Below are 22894 nucleotides of genomic sequence, written 5' to 3' on the forward strand. Positions count from 1 at the left end.
TAGTTTCTTTTACATCAATATAAATAAAATTGCCTGCCCACAGTATGAGTATTCTGCCCATTACTGAAACCGTGGGCTGTGTTCTCTCATCTTCTCTTCTACTTCTTTCGTCTCCTCTCTTCTCTTCTCTCGTCCTTATGTCCAGTACTGATTCAGGTTCGGTTATTTTTACAGTTAGCAAACCCAAATAACATTGGAAAAAGATAAAGGCATACCTTACCTACTAACCAATTTAAGCCACCAGCTTCCATTACCGATACAACTGCCTTCTGATGCCACTGCAGCCATGTTTCAGATACAGAATTCTTCAAACCAGTAGAAGGATCACTCAGACATGCACTGCTTGTTGGAATAGAAAAATCCAAACTATCTGCATGCAACTGAGCCTTCTCATGTACATTTGAGTTTAAATTAATGAAACTGAAAATTATTGAAACCACACAAACAAGTATCTTTTGCAACACTTTAGTCTTCTCTACAGTAGGATTTGATAAACCTTCATCAGCAGCAAGCGCAACTGTAACGGTCTTAAGTTGGACAACTGCAGCTGAAGAAAACAAAATACCTTTTTAAGAATATCATTCAACTAAGAATCCCGTGTAAGCACATATAATATAGATACAAAGATCATTGCACTGTTACACACTTACACCGAAAAAAAATTATCACAGCAAAGATATTAACATTGAGAAATCTACAAGTAAACAGTACATCAGAACCCAGCAAAAGAACAAAAAGCAACAAAGAAAAACTCAATTGATGTAATTTCATTGACAAATTATGCCTACAATGGCATTTAAATGATGCAACAACCACCCCACCCCCCATCCCACCTCCAAAAAAAAAAAGTAACAAATTCAAAAACAATAGGACATAACACAAAATAAAGTTTCAAATCCTTCCCAAGACCAACAGAAAGCAAAGTTGATTAGACAAGGGAACCCTCAGAAAGAATCATATAGCATTCTGCATGTATAAAATCCCAGTCAATGGGAGCCCCTTGAGACAATGATGCCAGACAAGGTGACCAATTGCACCATACATCTTCAAATCATCTGTAGAAGCTTCATCTCACATGCTCCCAATAAAGATGCTAATACAGGCCATTAGGAGTCATAGTATCCAAACAAGGACCAAAATTTCCAACTTGTGCTTCTCATAGGATTTAGTAAACATCTCTAAACACTTGCAGAATTCTGAAAGGAAAATCTGGTGCTTGCACAGGCCAACTGATTCATATTCACAAGTTGGAAGTTGTAATTTCCAAAAACATCCCTAGCAAACAGGAAACGATCACTGGCAATGCCTTGGTTTCTCTATAGGTAAATTTCTAGAGGTCTTTCCAGCAGCCAGCCTTTTAATCAGTGAGAGGCTCATAGGATCTGTCTTCAAAGAGACCGCAGATAAGACACAAGAAAGACTTAATGGATGGAAAATAAGTTACTCCAAAGAGCTTGTACAGTGCACACTCAACCTTTTGAAGTCTTACTAGAAGAGGAACCTGGTTATCTCAAGATTCCAACGATGAAGAGGTCTAGATAAAGGGTGACTCCAACATGATTAATCTGCCAGCCCCATGGAGGATTAGGGCAATTATTGACGATATTAGAGCAGGGGCCCAAAAATTCAGTTCTTTTAGGATATTTCTGACTTATAGATAAGCTATCATGCAGTGGATTGGCTAGCTCATCATGGTGTGGCCCTTGAGGAAAAGGTGCATCAATGGATCACATGCCCCAATACCAAGTGGAGATTGTGGCTGCCGATGTAGTAGGGTATGTGTCACCCTTACCCCCCCCCCCCCCTCTCTCAGAAAAAGAAAAAACTCTCCAGAATTCTCAAATCTTTGGTTAGATGGAGTGGAATGGATGTTCCCACTCCTAACCCAAAGATGAAGTACTTCTCCTACATCGAGCTCAATTTGAAAATACTATTAACAAAAAACAGAGTGGATATTTATGTTAGAGAATCATGACAGGAATAGTAGTAGGTGCTATCACCAAAGTAGTGCACTTCACAATTAAGTCAGATGTATGAAGAAATCTCAGTAAGAAAAACATCTTGATCGCATCATTGATGTATCTACAGGAGCAATTCAATCATTTTAAAAGGACTTGAGAGCCCTGAAATCAAATAGAAACCATTGGTGCACTGATACCATCTAAATTCACCCTTCTCAAAGCTTGATCACACCATCACTACACAAGGAGTGCATGTGAGTGAAATCTCATGCATTTTAAATCTACAACTGTGAATTACAGAAATCACTGACACAATGGATTTTTTAAAAGACACCGAACTGAGTTTACATAGTATTCCATGATCTTGGCATCCAAACACTGAGCCACTGACTACATAATTTGTGCCAAATATTGCATTTCTCCACCTCAAATATCAATAATCAAAGCACATAATTTCCAACTATGTTTCTTAGAGATCATAAGCTCTGATTTTGGCTACAGAGTGATATAATTTATGGGTCGTTTAGCATGACATCCAAGAACGGTGGCTGGAATTGAAGTCCATGCCCAACCAGGTCCATTTGCCATCCAAGAACGGTGGCAGTGCTACTGTGTTGCTTCATGGTGGCATGAGTGCTAGGGCGGGGATCCCAAGATTGATTCCCACTCTGATACCATGAAGAAAGAGGTTGGGAGAATAATGACTTGTATCCCAAGGGATCACAGCCAAGTTCTATTTATAATAAAAGAAAAGGAACAAAATTACAAGTATACCCTTAGGGCTGAACACACCTACGAGAATACCCAAATTACAACAAAAACAATACTCCAATCTTCGATTGACAACACTGTAAAAATTGACTGCTTTGAGATTGATTTCATCAGTGAAATTTGCAGATTTCAATCCAATCACTATTGCGCCAAAAGCTTTCAAACCCACATGCATTTATAGACCATTTTGAAAGACATTTTTGTAATCTGTCCCTCAAAACAGAAATTTGTTGACAATGAGAGAAAAGGATTCCATTTCTGGCTCTCTTTCAAAATCGCTTTTTTGTGTGATGCGCACATTAAAAGGCACATGTGACTTCAGAATCGTGATTCCAGAAAGCACCACCAACACCTGGATGAACAAGTTTTCACCCAAAACATTAATTTTTGTGACATTTTCTTTCAAATTTCATGCTTGGGGCTTTGATCCCTTGCTGAAAAACAAATCAAATCAAGGAAACAAACTGCAATATTGCTTATTTATATTGTTTTTCGCTCCAAAAGTGTATTTCTATGTGTATCTTGACCATTTTATGCAATTCTGTAGCGTGCGATACGATCATGGTACTAAATCTCGTTTCGTTTCGGTGTTTTGGTCTGTGACCGAAATTGAAATTTCGGTTGAATATGGTATTTTTCTGTGGGTGTAAAATGCCAAAAATGACTGAGATTTCCGAAACGAGATGACTGAAATTTCATCGAAATATTCGAAATATTGCATTTTTTCATATCGGACTTTCGTTTCGTTTCGGACAGGTCGAGATACTCGAAATATTCGATATCTCCACCGAAATTTCGCGAGTTTTAGTACTATGGATATGATACGTCTCTTAAAATCACCCCACCGATACTTTAAACCTTGAATGGAACATTCACTTTATATAAAAACCAAAAGTCGAAAGAAACATCCATTCCGACAGTTTCAACCGAAAACCTGAGATTTTGACCAAAAAAAAAACCTTGTTTTTGAGTTTTTTGGCCAATCTACTTGCAAATCTTGGTGGAACAACATGTTGGAGGCTACTACAACACATCAACTGTGAATATTTGGTGCATTTGAACGAGATTTCTCGAAGATTCACAGTTTGAGGCAAACCTTTTGTCCCTAAAGTTAATTTTTACAAAAAAATAGGGTAAATATGTAGTGATTAGGCTTCAATTTTTTATATGTTAGATGTCATAGGCTGATCTACGACATCACGGAGTTGGATTTAATTTCCTATTTTAATTATTTTTTTAAAAAATTTGGTTTAAAATTTGATTTTCTGACAACAAATTTTTGAAAAAAAAAATTTGGGTTAATACTTGGTGGTTGAAGCTCAATTTTATATATACCATGGCTACCTACATAAAGGGAGGAATAAAGAGGCAGTTAAATAAGCAGAGTGCAAGGGAATAGCTTGATGATGCACATCTGGAGAGGCAGGCAGACGTAGGGGCAGGGGACTTGGAATCTGATCTTGATACTGATGAGCACTACGTGCCCGCTGATGTGGAGACAAAGACAGGCAGAAGCAAGAAAAATACAGCAGGCTAGGGACGTGAACTGTATTATACAGTCACATATGCAGGAGCAAGATACAGAGAGTTTAGGGGAGGACCTGGTTCCTCTAGAGCAGCTGCACTAGAGGCTGGTCCTAGTGGTGATTCTGCACAGGGTGTGAAGAAACATAAGCAGACGGAGTTGCCCTTTCGGAAGTCACAGAGTGTGAGGAGAGCCCCACCCCCACTAGATGAGGATGATGATGTTGTCAACATACTTGAGCAGGATCCTAAAGTTTTCAGGACTTGGACCAATACACAGAGAAAGCTGAAGCATGTGTGGTCAAATTTGGAAGGGTAAGGTGAGTTAAGCTATGTCAAAGCGGTTCTTTTACCATAGTATCCCAGCACATGCTACTGAGGAACTCTACTATCAGAACATGGTAAACACCGTAGGGGAAGGCTGGAGAGGGAGTGATGGGGCCAACTTCTTACAAGCTGATGAATGTTAGACAAGGTCAGATTATGGTGTCACCATCATGTGATGGTTCCACTGGTCCTACTAAACAGCCCATCATCATCGTCATTGTATATTATGATGGTAGGACCATGTTCCTCAAGTCTATGGATCTGTCCAAGGAAAAGAAGGATACAAAATATATTTACAACTTGTTAAAGGAGGTGGTCCAAGAGGAGGGGATAGAGAATGTTGTAAAAGTGGTGACGGACAACAGTCGTAACTTCAAGAAGGCGGTGGAGAGATGGATGAACAACAACAGATACCACTTGTTTTGGACCCCATGTGCAGCCCACTGCATTGACTTTATACTGAAAGACATGGGGAAGAAGACCATGGTACGAAGTATGGTCAACAGGTCAAGAGAAGTGACCACATATGTGTACACAAGGTTCTAAAACTTGGGTTTCAACTAGCCAGAAACCGAGATATGGTCGAAGCCTGTGATTATTTCCCAGCCAACTCGAGTTGGTGGTTTCGAGGCCTAGAAATGCATTTTTTTTATCTGATTTTTTGTAATGAGCCTATTTTTGACATTCTAAACAAAATGCATGAACTATTTTCACCAAAAACAAACACTCAAAATGGTATTTGTGGTTTTTGACCCAAGTTTGATAGTGTATATTGTTCGTGGACATTGGCTGGAAACCAGAACAGACACTTATTTATGCTAAATATCATTTGAATAAATAGTTTTATACTTGTTATTTCATTTACTTAAGATATTATTCATAAATAAGCAAATACCCCACTATTTGAATCAAATAAAAAAAAGTCAAATAATCTAAAAGGATAAAAAGTCACCCTCCCTCCCAGTTCAAGAACAAAAACTGGATTTTCAGCAGTAGGTGCAATTTTCAACTTTCTAATGCTGGGGTTTTTTTCAAATCTAGAAATTTTTTTTTTTTTTTGTTGACCAAGTATATTACCAAACCCCAGGAGGGGGCAAGGAGAGAAAAAAAAGGGGGGATATACAAGGGAAGAGGGAAAGAAAAAGGGGGGGGGGAACTAGAACAAGCAACCCTACCTACACAGAGGTGGAAGGCAGTAAAAGAGACAAATCAGGACCCCAGGAGACAACAATATGCATGTTCCTTGGGGAATCCAAAAGGCGACGATGGCGAGTAAAACTGAGCTTAGAAGAGACGTCGAAGGAGATGGCTTTCCAAATCAAATCAAAAGATCGAGAGTTGGAAATCCATCTCCTAAGGTTCCGCTCCATCCAAATATGATAGATAGCAACGCCAAAGACCAGCTTCCCAATAGTGTCGTAGATAGAGGTCCCTGAAAAAGTCATGTCCAACCATAGCCATTCTCGTTCAAAGGCCAAAGGTCTCCTACAGTGGGGCCATATCGAGGATAGGGCTTTTTTCCAGATGATGGAGCTAAATGGGCAAGCAAAGAAAAGGTGAGCTATGTCCTTAAGGCCATTCCAACAAAGGGCGTATGCTGGGGAGACAGGGATGTTGCGGTGGAGCAGGAAGGCTTGGGTTGAGAGGCAAAGTCTAAGGGTTCTCCAGGCGGTAAAGCTATGGCGAGGGATATGACCTTTGAACCAAATTAATTTGTGCCAGGGGCAATGGGATCAGGGTCTCGAACAAAGCTCCAGGCTGAGCTAGTGTTAAAAATGCCATTGGGGGAAGGGAATCAAAGAACCTTGTCTATATGAAGAGGGGGGGACGGCCAAATCTGGGAGGCGATAGAGGGGTTAAGAGAGGGGGGCGGGGTCTAAGAGCCTAAGGAAATGAGAGAGGAAAGGGATAGCTTTGGGAAGACCGGAAGAGTAAATCGACCTGGGCCCAAAGATATTATAAAGAATCCCAAGAGAATGCCAAGGATCAAGCCAAAGGGAGGTGGGGGAGCCATCAACAATAGAGGTTGAGATACCTCGGAGGGCAAGGGGGTGGAGGAGAAGGATCTTGCGCCAAATCCTAGAAGAGTTGGAGGGAATAGAGACAGTATAGATGGAGTCCGACTTGAGAAGATGGGAGTAGACCCAATTGACCCAGATGGAATCCTGACGGGAGGAGATTTTCCAAATAAGCTTAAGGATGCCTGCGGTATTGGAGTCGCGAATGCGACGAATACCAAGACCTCCTTCAGATTTGGGGAGACAGATGGACTTCTAGCTAATAGGGTGGAGGAATTTGGAAGAATCATTCCCTTTCCAGAGGAAAGCGCAGAAGAGGTGCTCCATAGCCTTGATGATGGCTTTAGGTAAACCAAAGATCCCACTCCAACAGACGTAGGAAGTTTGGAGAATTGAACGGATGCAGACAAGTCTGCCGGCATAGGATAGGAGTTTGCCTATCCAAAGCTGGAGAAGCTTGCGGATATTGTCCAGCATGGGAGCACAGTGGTGACTAGAGAGTCTGGCAGGTATAAGGGGAAGGCCGAGATATTTAACAGGGAGAGAGCTAATGGAAAACCCAGTCCGACGCAGAAGGGTGTCTTTGTCAGAGTCGAGGATGCCAGAAAGGAAGATTTTGGATTTGAGGACTGTAGAAAACCTAGGACCTGTAACCAGTAACTCTAGAGAGAAGAAAAGAGAGAAGAGAAAATGGAAGTTGTAAAATACTTGAATTAATTAATTGATAGGTAAGCCCCTCTATTTATAATAGAGGGGAAATTACAAATAGACTAAACTAGGCGATGTGGGACTAAAACCCACATAGCCGACATAAACTAATAACATAATAAATAAACTAACCCCAAAAGGACCAGAATACCCCCACGATATTCTGGATTACATATTCTAACACTCCCCCTCAAGCTGGATTGTACACATAAGAGAAGAAGGAAAATCCAGCTTGAACTAAATAAAAAAAAAACTCCATAATAATGCTAACACTCCCCCTCAAGTTGGCGCATATAAGGTACTAATGCCCAACTTGAACAAAATAGGAAAAAAACTAAGTTGCAGCAGAATCCAGTTTGACATATGAATGCAGCTCCCAAATAAACCTTCAAGAACTTGAAAAATTAGATTTTCAAAACTTGGACAGACATGATCAGTAAACCGAGACTGGAATGTCTTCCAAAAAATGCAGCTTTCAACGACCTTCAATAGCTATCCAGTGATGAATCTCAGGTTGTCATAGTGACATAGAATCTTGAAGGGAAATAACTAGAGCAGCAAACAGCGAAAAACAAACTGAATCAGGCAGCAGAAAAAATACCGTATCAACCCAACTGAAAATCCTCAAATAGGCAACAACCAAATATCTTCAATACTCTTCGGCAAACTCAACCCAATAACAAAAGATACCCAATAGCAATGGTGGAGAAAACTGATCTTCTATGTTTTGCACCAATGTTCCTACATGTTCTGCGTTCTGCAATGTCTGCAGGTGTATTGTACATAATCCCTCCCTCACGTGTAGTACACGTAGACATAACAGAGATGATGTAAGAGATAGGGCAAAAACATAATATTCCAAAATTTTCCAAGAGGTGCTAAGGGTTATGAAAAAGGAAGAAATGGCAAATTAGAGAATACCATTATCGTCCAAAGTGGTTATGGGTATATGCCAAAGGTATGGGATATGAAGGGAATTAGAATTATTGAAAGAGAATGGTGTTGGAAAAAAAAAGGATGGCATGGCTGTAATTCGGTGGAAATCCATTGTTAAATACAAACCAAGCCAAAGGGCAAATTGGTAATAAATCAGAATTTTCAAGGGTCAATTGGGTAGTCAAATAGGGAACGTATTAAAAGATAATAGCAGTTCCGTAAATAACCAGAATTTTGTAAGGGGCCCTTGGTAAATAAAAAAGTAATGGATCAAAGAAACATTGCAAATAACATAAAGTTGAATAAGGGATGGCATTCTGGTAAATATGGTGAACAGGTTAGGATTCCTTTGAAAAAAAACAAAGAAGGCCATAGGGTGTAAGAGTAAATAACTTCAAAAAATAAGGGTAAAGCTAGAAATTCAAATAAGGTAATGATGGCACATGATGACATGAAAATTTAGAGAATGGCTTAAGTGAAATAAAGAGAGAAAGGAGGGATAATAATTAAAGGTAGGGTAATAGCATTAAATACCAACAACAAAGAAGCCATTTGTAAAAAGATACTTCACTAACACAAATAGAGAAGATGGGGGCAAACTTGGAAAATAGGCAATAAAACAAGGTGGAACCTGAAAAATAGGGCTTAACCAAGAAAGTGTTGGAGACTTTCACGGTATCAACTAGGGGTAATATGGGAAAAGAAAATGATGAGAATTTAGAGTCTCGACTGTCTTCTACCTCTTGACAATCACGGCTCTGAACCAGCGAAAACAAAGGGGAAACCAAGGGGTATACCTTATCCATCGATCAAGAGGAGAAAATCCGGCGGAAATCAACGTGGTAACCTTCGAATAGGAATCGCGACTGTCTTCCTCACAGTCACGCAACCAGCAACTGAGAAACAAGAATAGGAATTGTCTTCAACCCATCAACTTTCAAGAACCCCGGAAGAAATAGCAGCACCAAATAGATAGAAGTAAATGGCCACAATGAAGAGGAAGTATTATTCCTCATGAAACAGAGGCAGCAAATCAATAGCAACAATAGAACCAGGGACCAATTCAAATAGGCAGCAAGCAACAGAAGAACTGCAGATTTGATTCCACATGTAAACCTTCGATAGCAATCGAAGTAAACAGCAGCATCGACAGTCGATGAATCTATCCAAATAAAGTTTCCCACAGCAAGAATCACCCTGGAAACCAGAAATCGAAGAACTCAACCATAGCAGTAGAGCTTCTTCGACCATTGACCGTGGCAAGGGTATTGTAGTAGCGGCAGCTTATCACGTACCCAACAAGGAATAAATTCCTCAAATAAAAGCAGCGGCAAACAAGAACCATATCCGAATTGGCCAGAAAAAAGAGCTGTTCCCAATAATAACCTTGATCAATCTCTAAGGAATCTTCAAACAGAACAGCAATCGATTCCAAAAAAAACACATTATAGAAAATAGATCTCCGAAAAATCGGATCTGAACCTGAGCAAATCAAATCAGCAACTCAATGTATGAAACCCTAGTTCTTCTTCTTCTTCGATGAACTAGGGTTTCTTCCTAAAAAGAAGGAACCCTAAACGACTCTCAAAACAGCAATCTCGGAGAGAATCAGTCACTGGTTGCCTAGCTCTAATACCATGTAGAAAACCTAGGACCTGTAACCAGTAACTCTAGAGAGAAGAAAAGAGAGAAGAGAAGATGGAAGTTGTAAAATACTTGAATTAATTAATTAATAGGTAAGCCCCTCTATTTATAATAGAGGAGAAATTACAAATAGACTAAACTAGGCGATGTGGGACTAAAACCCACATAGCCGACATAAACTAATAACATAATAAATAAACTAACCCCAAAAGGACCAGAATACCCCCACGGTATTCTGGATTACATATTCTAACAAGGACATTGATGCAGAGACCCGAGAACGACTCAAAGAGGTGAAGGGAATCCATGATGGCAGAAATAGAGGAAGGTGAAGCCTTTGAGAAGATCATCAAATCGTCCGCAAAGGCCAGATGGGAGAGGTTAATATGCTTGCATTTGGGAATTGGAGAGATGAGATGGAGATCCGTTTTGGATTGGAGGCTCCTAGAGAGGACTTCCAGAGCCAGGGAGAACAGGAAGGGGGAGAGGGGGTAACCTTGGCGAATGCCCACTTTGGAGTGAAAGAATCCGACCTAGGAGCCATTGGCGAGAATAGAGAAGGAGGGGGAGGAAATGCAGACATAAATCCAACGGACAAAAGCAAGGGGAAAGCCCATTTGAGAAAGCATATCGCAAATGAAGTCCCAACGGAGGGAGTCAAAAGCTTTATGGAGGTCAATTTTCATGAGGGCCGCCGAAGAGTGGGATTAACGGTCAAAGCCTCGCAAGATTTCAGAGCAAAAGATGATGTTGTCCGCAATGCTTCTGCCAGAAATGAAGGCGGATTGGTTAGGGCTGACGAGGGAGGGGATCACAGCCTTAATTCTATTGGCAAGGATCTTGGCAATGAACTTATATAGAAGATTACAAAAGGAGATAGTTCTAAAATCAGACAAGGAGGTGGCTCCATCTTTTTTAGGGATGAGGCAGATGAAGGTCTGATTGACCTGAGCCAGTTGGCTGGGCTTGAAGAAGAAGCTACGAATGGCTTTGAAGAGATCTCCTTTAATTGAATCCCAGCAGCTGAGAAAAAAACCCATGCTGAAACCGTTAGGACCAGGGGCTTTGTTGGACTTATGAGAGAGAATTGCCTTGGAGATTTCATCATCAGAGGGGATGGCAAGGAGAGAATCAGATAGGAGGGTAGGAACAAACTTATCAATAAGGCCAGGAGGGAGGGGAGAGGGGGAAAAGGGGGGGGTGTTGAACAAATTAGAGAAGAAGGAGATGGTTGCCGATTTGATATCATGGACCAAGGAGAGGGGAGTTCCGTCAGGAGAATGCAAAAGGGTGATGGAATTGGAGTTAAGCCTAGCTTTTAAAGATTGATGGAAGTAGGCAGAATTGGAGTCACCCAGATTCAACCACTTAATGCGGGATTTTTGGCACAAGAAGCTTTCCTCAAGGGAAGAGAGGGAGGAGAGTTCCTCAGAGAGCTGCTTCTCCTCCAGGGCAAGCTCGGGGTTGAGAGAATCCAATTGAAGTCTGGATTGGACAAGGGAGAGGTTAGACCAGCAAGAGGAGAGCTGGGAAGGAATGTTACCAAAGGTGGAGAGGTTCCAGCTTTTGAGGGCTGACTTGGTGTGACGAAGTTTTCTGGCGACGGCAATGAGAGGGAGGGAGGGGGAGGAAACCGGGATGCGCCACGCTTTCAGGATGGTGGGGAGGAAGAGATGGTGGGAGGTCCACATATCGAAGAATTTAAAAGGCTTGGGACCAAAGGAAGAGTAGGGCTGATTAAGAATGTGACAAGAGTTGTGGTCAGATAACCCCTGAAGGAGAAAATTGGCGAGGGATTGAGGGAAGGAGGTGAGCCAACCTTCATTTGAGAGGAAAAGGTCGAGCTTGTAAGCGATACGGTCAGGCCCCACGCAACGATTATGCCAAGTAAGGGGGGAACCTGACCATCTAAGATCGTCGTTACCTAGATCCTCAATGCAATCATTAAAGGCATTAACGGAAGAAGGATCAATGGGTCTTCCTCCCATCTTCTCGGATTGTGACCGCACCATGTTGAAATCACCACCCATTCTCCAAGGGAGGGAATCCATGCCGGACTTGAGGAGGGAGAGATCAGTCCAAAGGGACAATCGATCGGCAGCCTGGTTGCATGCATAGATCACCGAAATGAAGAAAATGGTGGAGCAACTAGGAATGGAGAAACGAAGGTGGAGAAATTGGGAAGAGGAACGGGAAAGGGAGATGTGGATTTTAAAGGGGTCCCAAAGCATCCAAATACGACCATTAGGGGAATGGTTGTAGTTCGAGAGCATGGACTCGGAGGGGGCAATGGATGCTACAATGAGGGCAGCGTTCTCTTGGAGAACACGGGTTTCAAGAAGAGCAAAAAAAGAGGAGTGAGTAGACTTAATAAGGGATCTAATATCCTGATGCTTGGCCAGGGAGTTGAGGCCCCTGACATTCCAAATAAAGTCGGCCGACATGAGGAACTAGTAGGAGAAACCGAGAAAGGTAAGGATCTCGAGGGGGGGTACTCTTGTACCGACGATGGAAAAAGACGATTGTCGGGCTGCGAACAAGCGGCCTACGAGGAGGGGGGAGAGGACCTCAGCGAATAAGGGCAAGCAGCTCAGAGGGGACGAGGGAGGGAAAGCAATTTAAAAGGGGGGTCAAGGAGGAGGGCAGCCGAAAGAGAGGGGGGTAGAAATGGAACGGGTCAGGGAGCGGGAGGGTGGGTTGGGGAAATGTTTATGGTAGAGATGGGCCAGAGGTTGGAAAATGGGGAGGTTATAGGTGAAGAAGGATTGGGCTTGGGTTGGGGGGGTGGATCAGGTTAGGGAGAGGGTGGGCCGAGGGGATGGGCCTAGCAATAGGAGAGGGCATAAGAGGAGTTTCATGGACCAGGGGAGAAGGCCCAAAGGGGGGATGAAAGGGGGGTGTTTAAGTCTAGAAGGAGAGCATGTGGGAGGCGAGGGAGCTGGCCAGGGGGGTTAGGTAGCAAGGGGTAAAAAGGGAAAGGGGGGCTGGATTAGGTAAGGAGGAGCCATACCTTTCTGTTGGAAGCGGAACCTTAGCACAAGAATGGCGACTGGCGTGAAAGCTCACCTGGACCTCGACTGTGGCATCGTCTGGAGGAGCATACAGTCTGTAAAGCCTGTCGATCATCACATCAGAGAAAGGGGAAGGCAAAGAGGATCTTGCAGGCCCAGAGCACTCGACAGAGAACGTCTGCAAGGAGATTGTCTGAGCCGTAGCAGAAGTAGCGTAAGGACCAGAGCTATCTTCAAAGGGAGCTTTAAGGTTCGATTGGTCAGGCTCAGCCACCAAGGAAGCTGACAAGGAGAGATCCAACGCATCAGGGGCCAGGGGGCCTCGGGAACAAGAGGCGGAAGCTCCATCGTGCAAGGAGGAGAGCTAGGCGCACGAAGAGAGCTGTTGACGACGACGATTGTTGTGGCGGTGATTGCGGTGATGGCCAACGGGATCTCTTCCTCGACTAAGGGATCTGGGGGAGCCAGAAAAGGTCGAGGAAGTGTTGATGAGAGCAGTACCAGGCATACTTCACTGGTTGCTCGAAGCAGAATCCATCTTCTTCCATAATAGTGATGGACAAAGGAGGAGGAACATCTGCCGAAACATCAACGCATATTCTAGCATAGGATAGACGATCCATCTTGAGAGTGCGAGAGTCAGTGCGCAGCGGGAAACCAATAACGTAGCCTAATCGGCCTAGGCATTCTTGGCTCCAATAGTGCAGAGGCAGACCAGGGAGGGTGATCCACAAGGGAATGGTGTTGAGGTCGACCTTGTGGAGAAGGAGATGGGGCCTCCATTGGGGAAGGAAGATTGGTTTGGAACCAACCATCTAGGGAGTGCCATCAAAAGCTCTAGACTTAGCATCATCCGAGAAGAATTTGACAATGAACACTCCATTGTCAAGGAGAAAGGCGTCCAGCAAACCAGCGACTTTCCATTGCTTGGAGAGGGATACTTTGACGATATTGAAAAAGAGTCTAGCACTAAGGAAATGACCAACCAGGCAAGATTGCCATTTAGGGATTTCAGGTGAGAGACTAGAGTTGGGGCAAAGAGCGAACAGAACCCCATTTTCAGAAGAAAGTTTAACATAATGGAGGGTAGTGTCGAAGTTGGAGGAGGTAGGAGGCTGGAGGACCACTGTTTCTGTCCAGCGGGAGCAGAAGGGATGGTGGCGGAGGGGGAACAAGTGGTGGCGTGAGTAGCGGTGGGGGATGAGAATGGCAGGATGGTTAAGGTGGGAGGTGATGATGGATGAGGAAAGGAGGAGGCAGAGGAATTGGGTTCAGGAGGGGTACCGGAGTGAGGGAAGGAGGAGGAGGAAGGGAGGGAAAGGGGAGGGTTCATGGTTTCCTGGTAACTTCAACCTCAACAAACTTTCCTACAGTCCTTACCTTACTGACCCACTAGGAATTAACGAACCTTCTACCTTCAATATGACATAATTTGAATAATCAAACAATCTATAGTAGTTAATAAAAGAGTCAAAGATGCTTCAGTAAAATCACCACATTAGATTCAGGTGATACAAGAACAAGATCTTAATGTACTGAATAGGGTCATAATGGTTATAAAGGCCTATTTGACAAAGAGCCAGAGACAAAAGGATGAGAACATCCTGATGTATGGAAAGTGGAAACCCTGAAATCTAAAAATTTCATAAATCTTAATATGCTAAAACATTGCTAAAAACCAAAAGTGCGGTAAAGTATGCATTTGTTTTGATGTCTAAAAAAATATTTTCATTCAAATTGATTTTAAACAACATTCGCGCACACCAAACTAAGTTTGACTAGAACATAACTCCTTCAATTAAGCAATCTTGGATTTGTTGGAAAGCTTTGCATTTATTATGTAATGGTTCTTCCCCTGAACAAAGCAAAGCGACACTCCTATAGGAGCCTTGCGCGCTTGAATGGATCTTACGTCAAACAGGTTACCGACCTGCAAAGCTCCGAAGAGCTGTCGCATGCGGGCACTACTGAAAGCTCCGACCATCGATAGATAAGAGAAAGGGGTCGACTCTGCAACCGACTAATCGAAGCTTGAGAAAGAGAAGAGGAAAAGAGGGTTCATCATTGCATCCTTTTCCTTTTCCTTTTCAATCAGCCCATCCTTTTTGACTTTGGGATGTGTAGTGTCCTCATCTATCTGGATAGGTATATCCATTTGGGTAGGAATACCTTCACTGACCATGGGAGGGGAATGATGCGAAGGCAACGAATAATTGTTGTTGCTTCGATACCTGCCAAAGGCGAGGTACATGTCGATTTCCTATTAGCTTGTGTACCTTTTTTGGTAAGAGATGAACATTACCATATGTATATTCAGGCACATGGTACACGTCGGTACTCCAGTGCATTTCTCCCTCTGAGTCAAAATAAATATATTTTCTTTAAAACTCAAAGTAGATGGTGAAAGCTTTCCAACAAATCTCTCTACCACCATATCCATATTTAATCCCCCCCCCGGCCTTCCTGTTTACCTCTTAGCAGGGGTGAAAACTACACCATCACTAGCGACAGAGTCATTACCAACAGCTTCCAATCAACTAGTTACGGATCAATAAGGGTCTGTTAAGAGCTTGTCTTTGCAGAGCCTTGCCTCAGGGTCATCAACTGAAACTACTGATGCTTACTCATATGCTGGCCGGTCCGGTTAAATCCAATTTGATCTGCCTTAGTCTATACCTAAAATATCTGTTGTGCTATTCCAATTAATTCAAGGTAAGCAGCTGAAGCAACTGCTGGGGGTACCTATCCAACTGTCTCGAAGATTGCTTAAATCTGATTTATATTGAAGGAGTTATGTTCCGGTCAAACTTAATTTGGTGTGCGTGAATGCTGTTTAAAATTGCTCTAAATGAAAATATTTTTTTAGACATCAAAACAAATGAATATTTTACCGCGCTTTTGGTTTTTAGCAATGTTTCACCATATTAAGATTTATGGAATTTTTAGATTTAAGAAAAACCCCAGCATTAGAAAGTTGAAAATTTCACCTACTGCCAAAAATCCAATTTTTGTTCTTGAACTGAGGGGTTGACTTTTTATCCTTTTGGAATTTGATTTTTTTAACTATTTTTATTGGATTCAAATAGGGGGTATTTGCTTACTCAAGAATAATATCTTAAGTAAATGAAATACCAAATATTTCATTTACTTAACTGTTGTTAGGCATAAATAAGTGTCTGTCCAGTGGCTGGAGCTTGGTGACTCTAACACCGCTTTCTTCCACCGCTCTCTTAAAGTCAGGCTCAGCTCCAACTCCATCACCTTGCTCATTGCTCAGGATGGATCCCCTCTCACCTCTACCTATGATATCAGGTCTGCGGCTGTCTCTCTTTTCTCCTCCCTCTACAACCCCCCCCCCCCCTTCCTCCCTCCTCCTCCCTTCCCCCCTCACCTCATCAACAAATTTGTCCCCTCTTCTTTAGCTAGCTCCCTCCGAGCTATCCCCTCTGATGATGAGATTTCTAAAGCCATCCTGTCCCACAAATCCAACAAGGCCCTTGGCCCTGATGGCTTTAGTATGGGATTTTTCCTTAGCCGTTGGGAACACATTAAAGAGGACCTCATCCGCGCTGTTCACAGCTTCTTCTTCAACCCTAGCCAGCTTGCTCAGGTCAATCAGACTTTCCTTTGCCTCATCCCTCTCCTCTTTGTCTGAGACCTATCTCTCTTTGCAACCTCCTCTACAAGTTCATTGTGAAGATCCTGGCTAACAGAATCCAACTTGTCATCCCTTCCCTGGTCAGCCCCAATCAATCTGCCTTCATCTCCGGCAGAAGCATTGTGGACAACATCATTCTTTGCTCCGAAATTGTGCCCGGATTTTACAGAAAATCCCACTCGCCCGCTGCTCTTTTGAAGATTGACCTTCACAAAGCTTTTGACTCCCTCAGATGGGACTTCATTTGTGATGTGTTATCTCAAATGGGCTTCCCCCCCGCCTTCATCCGTTGAATCTTTGCTTACATCTCCTCCCCCTCTTACTCTGTCATCGTAAATGGCTCCCCTGCTGGCTTCTTCAACTTCAAAGGTTGGATTCGCCAAGGCTGCCCCCTCTCCCCCTTTCCTCTTCTCTCTGGCCTTGGAAGTCCTCTCCAGAAGCATTCAAGCCAAATCTGACCTCCACTTCATCTTCCCTATCCCCAAGTGCAAGCGGCTAAACCTCACCCACCTTGCCTTTGCCGATGATCTTATGATTTTCTCCAAAGCCTCTCCCTCCTCCATTTCGGCTATCATGTCCTCCCTCCACCTCTTCGAAAGTCTATCTGGTCTCCGCATCAATCTTCTCAAATCCAAGCTCTTTCTCTCCGGTGTCTCTGATTCTGACAGAGACACCCTCCTTCGCCTGACGGGGTTTTCTCTTGGCTCCCTCCCAGTCAAATACCTTGGCCTCCCCCTCATCCCCGCTGGGCTCTCCAGCCATCACTGCACTCCCATGCTGGATATCATCTGCAAGCGGCTGCAGCTCTAGAAAGGCAAGCTTCTTTCCTATGCGGGCAGGCTAGAATGCATCAGATCGGTCCTCCAATCCTCTTACATCTACTGGTCTGGCATCTTCGGCCTCCCTAAAGCCACCATCAAGGCCATGGAAACCCTCTTCTGTGCCTTCCTTTGGAAAGGGAAGGAATCTCCCAGATTCCTCCACCCAATCAGCTGGAAATCCATCTGCCTTCCTAAATCTGAAGGCAGGCTCGGCATCCTCCGTATTCGTGACTCCAATACTACAGGTATTCTGAAGCTCATTTGGAAGATCTCTTCCAAACAGGACTCCATTTGGGTTCAGTGGGTTTACTCCCATCTTCTCAAATCCAACTCCATCTGGACTGTCTCCACCCCTTCGAACTGTTCTTAGGTCTGGCGCAAGATCCTTTCCCTCCGCCCCCTTCTCTCAGCGCTACCTCCTACTCTATTGTTGATGGCTCGTCCATCTCCCTTTGGCTTGACCCCTAGCACCCCTTGGGGGTCCTCTATAATTCATTTGGGGCTCGATCCATCTACTCTTCAGGCATCCCCAAGTCAGCCACCCTCTCATCCATTATCTCCCTTGGCTCTTGGTCCCCCCCTCCCCCTTCCCTCCCATTCTCTCCCAGTTCTGGCATTCCCTCCCCACCTCCACTCCCCTCATGCGGACAAGGCCATCTGGCTCCCCTCCCCGAATGGCCTTTTTAGCTTTAGATCCGCCTGGAACTTTGTCAGGCCTCGCGCCCCTACAGCTATTTGGCATCAGCGTGTCTGGTTCAAAGGCCACATCCCTCGCCATAGCTTCCTAGCCTGGAGAGCTCTTAACCTTTGCCTCCCAACCCAAGCTTTTCTCTTGCACCGGAGAATCCATGTCCCTCCCTCGTGCATTTTTTGTTGGAGTGGTACCAAAGACATTGACCACCTTTTCTTTGATTGCCCCTTCACCTCTACCATTTGGGAAAAATCCCTCTCGTCCATCTGGCCTCGCAGCAAAACCCCCCTCCCCTTTGCCAGAGAGTGCCTCTGGCTGGTCATGACTTTCTCCAAAAGCTCTATCTGTGACACTATTGGTAAACTTGTGTTTGGTGCTGCCCTTTATCACATCTGGATGGAGAGGAACTTCAGGAGATGGACCTCCAAATCTAGGTCTTTTGACCTGATTTGGAAAGCCATCTCTTCGGATGTCTCCTCGAAACTCCAATTTCTTTCTCACAAGAGGTTTTTGGACACCCCAAGGAACAGGCATATTGTTGATTCCTAGGGCTTAGATAGTGCTCTTTTGCAGTCCCCTTCCCCTTCTTAGTGGGTTTGGGGCTTCTCTTTCCCCTCCCCCCCTCTCCCCCTTTGTATATCCCCCCCCTCTTTTCTTTCTCGCCCCTCCTGGGCTTTGGTAATATATTTTTTATTCACCAAAAAAAAAAAAAAAAAAAAAAAATTAAGTGTCTATCCTGGTTTCTAGCATAAGTAATTGTTTGACCTAGTTTCCAGCCAGGTTTCCTCAAGTTTTGATGGGGATAAGTGACACTTATATAGGTATTCAGGTTGAAACTAGCAAAATATGGACGAAATTTGATCGAAACATGTCGAAACCAGTCGAAACCATGTACTTTTTAAACTCCCACTTTAACTCGTCTCTATGACTAAAATTGCACATCAAATACTCCGTCTTCGTTCTACTAATCTTAAAGCCTCTTGATTCCAAGGTTGATCTCCATAGCTCTAACTCAGCGTTAATCCCTGTTGTACACCTTGGCCCAGGAAAATGGCATCAAAAGTTTTTTTTTTTATTTTGGATTGGCACAAATAGAAAGAAAATTCAATAGAAAAAGAGAGAGAGAGAGAGAGTAAAAAATCCTACAAAAAAGTTCCAAAATTGAGGGGATCTAATAGAGATTCAGAGTCATCAAAGTTGAGCCAGATCATTGGGAAATTAGCATCTTCAAGCATTGGAGGTATATAACTATAAAAGTATATATAGACACAACTATGACAGCACGATCCAGGCATTTATAGGCTGTAAACGATTAAAGAATCTGAATCCCATCTGCCGGTTTCCAAGCTAATTAGGAAAACAGACTCTTCAAGCATTGGAGATATATAGATACAGCTCGGGGAGAATGTTGCAGGCATTCATAGGGCTTATAATGGATCAAAGCTAGATTTTATAAGAGAAGAGGCAAAGGCCCGTCTATTTGATCACAGTTGACCAGTTCTCCTTCGTTCCTGAGTTTGATAATTGAGGGGGATTCAGTTATTGCTATCAGCTCCCATGGAAGCTGTACCCTTCTCATACAAACAAGAAACTGGAGGATATCAATGTACATCATGTATAAAAAAAAGTGATGTATCAATATAATTATTGGTATATTGAGAGAAAGTTGGGTCCCTGCTCTCCTACATTCTTGCCTTTCAATAAAATTTCTTCGTTTCCATCAAAACAGAAAACACAGTATGAAGAAAAGTCTGTAGATAGTTTAGATTGAGGTATGACTCTTTAATGTATATGGCTAAGTGCTATCTATCTAATGCATTGGCAAAAATACATGTGACTTGATGCACATTGACATTATAGACGGCAAAGACAAATTTCAGCAGCAGTAAAGGAAAGAAAAGAGTTGTCAAAAAATGAATACCTTTCATTAGTGCTGTAAGCTTTTGTATCCCCCCATAGTAGCCAAAAACTTTACAATTGTGCATCGAGCGAACTACAATTGTGAGCGCATCCAAGACAGGGAACCCTTCAGCAATAATACTCATAGTAAACGAACCATCTGACAGGTCTTCTATAGATTCCGCTGTATTAGTGTTCACTGGATTATCAAAGCAAAATGATCAAATAAAACAAATTCACATATTATCCAAAACGAACTTATAATAAATCAAGATTGGGAAAAGGACATTTAAACTGGAAACGGAGTAGTTAAAGACCCAGAAAAACCATCCAATCTCAACTGAGAGCAGATGATGCCATAGAATATTTACACATTCCTGATTTTGAGTGCCAATATATAGTAAATACTAGGGTGAAGATACCCAATGAAGAGAAAATCATTCCCAATTGGGGTGGGGGGGACTGAATCTCAACTGAAGGAATGTGAGAAAAGATGCATAGGACCCACACTTTGGGTACATACTACCTTCATTTTTTCTTTTCTTTTCTTTTCTTTTCCTTTTGAATGGTCACAAGAATAAATTTCATTATACCATATGAAGAAGATATACATGTTGTAATGGTAGTTTGTAAAGTTATACTAAGAATTTTATGTACGAGTGTCTTATGAATATCCTTGTAAGAAGACATTGGGAATCTCAGTTTTAAAGTTTTTAAAATACTACAATAATATGGAGAAGAGATCCTAGAGAACTCTTCTTCTTGTTCTGCCGCTACTTCCTCTTCTTCTTCTTCTCTTCTTCCCTCTTTCTTCTTCTTCTTCTTCTCTTTCTGTTCTTCCTCTCTTCTTCTCACCGGACCTGCTGTCTGCTATCAACCAGAACAAGCAGGGATTCCAAATTTCCAACTTGGTATCAAAGCAACCAGGCTGGTTTAAGAGTCAACCTGGAGTGATCTTCTTCTTCCAAACTTTTGAACCCTAGACTACTAAAGGGTTCCAAAAGCAGCAATAACATGTAAGAATCCTATCCAAGGTCCAAGAACTTCAACCCTAAGGACAGGTAGTGGAGTTTGAAACTGGGTGATTCAAATTGATGGATTTTTTGGGATAAATGGTGCTACTGCCAGGTCTGAAAGTACCCCTTCTCTCTCTGATCTGAGCCCTATTGGAGATGAATCCAGGACCCTATGTGTCGCCTAGAGGTCTCCTATCAACTGTGCATGAGCATGATTCGATGGAAGTTGCAGCTGCTGTCTACAACTCAGAACTGTAAAAGGGCTGTTAGCCTGTTACTGCCCCAGTTCTGCAGAAAAAGGCTATGAACTGTCGTAAGCTCTTTTCTTTGGCTAATATTTGGTTTGTAATCAGTAGAATATTTTACTAGAAGCTTGTAAAATGTTTCAATAGCAACTATTGGCTGGCGATGCATGTGTTGTAGCATATTTCTCACATCTGATGTTTCCAGGTAACTGAAACCAGTGCTCTTGTAACTAGGAAGGAGTTTATGGGTTGAGTGAGTGCTTCCCCATTTAGTTTGGGTATCCAAACAACGTCCAAGTGTGATTTGTTGATATGTCAGAGATTAGTGGACCAATGGAGTCCTCTGCCGGGGGTTCAAGCAGTGTAAATTCCAGCATGGCTACTTTGGAGAACTCTAATGCTCAAATTTTCATTGTCAAGTTAGACAATAAAAATTATCTGGACTGGGCACACTCTGTGAGATAATCCCTGAGAAGTAGAGAGAATAAAAATTATCTGGACTGGGCACACTCTGTGAGATTGTCCCTGAGAAGTAGAGAGAAACTAAGATAGATCAATGGAGAGATTAAACCTCCCAGTCATAGTGACCGTACTTATCAGAGGCAGAAGATGGGGAACTCCATTGTCATGGTTGATCTTCTCCATGAGAGTGGAAATAGGTAGTCCTAAGGAAATTTAGGACAACATTGGTCAAACATTTGATCATGTAGAGACACGGCAAAAGTCTATAATCTCCTACAGAAGGTCATTAATATGAAACAAGCGGCAATGTCCATTTCTAAATACTACAACAAGATGATAGATCTCTAGGAAGAGTATGATCAGTACATGTACCTCCAACTATCTAACTCGGAAGATGAAGGTTAAGTTTATTGGACTCTTGAAAAGTAACATATCCCGATCCTACACTTGTATCAGAGTCAGATTCTAGGTAAGATCCCCCTTCCTTCCCTGGATGAAGTATGTGGATACCTGCCAAAGTTCTAAAACTTGGATTTCGACCAGGTTTCAACCAGCCAGAAACCGAGATATGGTCGAAACCCGTGATTTTTTCCCAGCCAACTCGAGTTGGTGGTTTAGAGGCCCAGAAATGCTTTTTTTTTTATCTATTTTTTTAAATGAGCATATTTTTTACATTCTACACACAATGCATTAACTATTTTCACCCAAAAAAAAAACAAAAACAGTCAAAATGGTACTTGTGGTTTTTTACCAAAGTTTGATAGTGTATATTGTTCTTGGAGATTGGCTGGAAACCAGGACAGACACCTATTTATGCCACTATCAGTTAAGTAAATGGTTTTCATTTACTTAAGATATTATTCATAAATAATCAAATACCCCCTATTTGAATGCAATAAACATAGTTAAAAAATCAAATTCCAAAAAGATAAAAAGTCAACCCCCCAGTTCAAGAACAAAAAACTGGATTTTCGACGGAGGTGAAATTTTCAACTTTCTAATGTTGGGGTTTTTCTCAAATCTTAAAATTTCATAAATCTTAAAATGGTAAAACATTGCTAAAAACCAAAAATGCGGTAAAATATTCATTTGTTTTGATGTCTAAAATAATATTTTCATTCAAAGCGATTTTGATAGCATTAATTAAGTTTGACTGGTTTGGTTCCTACACTCAATTCCCTGTTTGAACTCTACCTTCTAAT

At 42.5% G+C, this 22894-nt stretch overlaps 1 protein-coding gene across 2 annotated transcripts in view; it reads right to left on the reverse strand.

Moving 5' to 3' along the window:
* LOC122660599 (BEACH domain-containing protein B-like) overlaps nt 1-22894 on the reverse strand; it is a 146960-nt gene that overhangs the window by 98687 nt on the left and 25379 nt on the right. Inside the window, exons 5-6 of one of the 2 annotated variants that reach the window (XM_043855976.1) lie at nt 19992-20168; nt 221-547 (exon numbers count right to left, since the gene is read on the reverse strand). In XM_043855976.1, coding sequence (XP_043711911.1) covers nt 221-547; nt 19992-20168 — 504 coding nt within the window. Of the gene's footprint in view, nt 1-215; nt 548-19991; nt 20169-22894 lie in introns of those variants that run through there. The other variant, XM_043855977.1, reaches the window with a different exon arrangement.

The sequence above is a fragment of the Telopea speciosissima genome, chromosome 4 (assembly GCF_018873765.1).
Source record: "Telopea speciosissima isolate NSW1024214 ecotype Mountain lineage chromosome 4, Tspe_v1, whole genome shotgun sequence".
Lineage (NCBI taxonomy): Eukaryota > Viridiplantae > Streptophyta > Magnoliopsida > Proteales > Proteaceae > Telopea > Telopea speciosissima.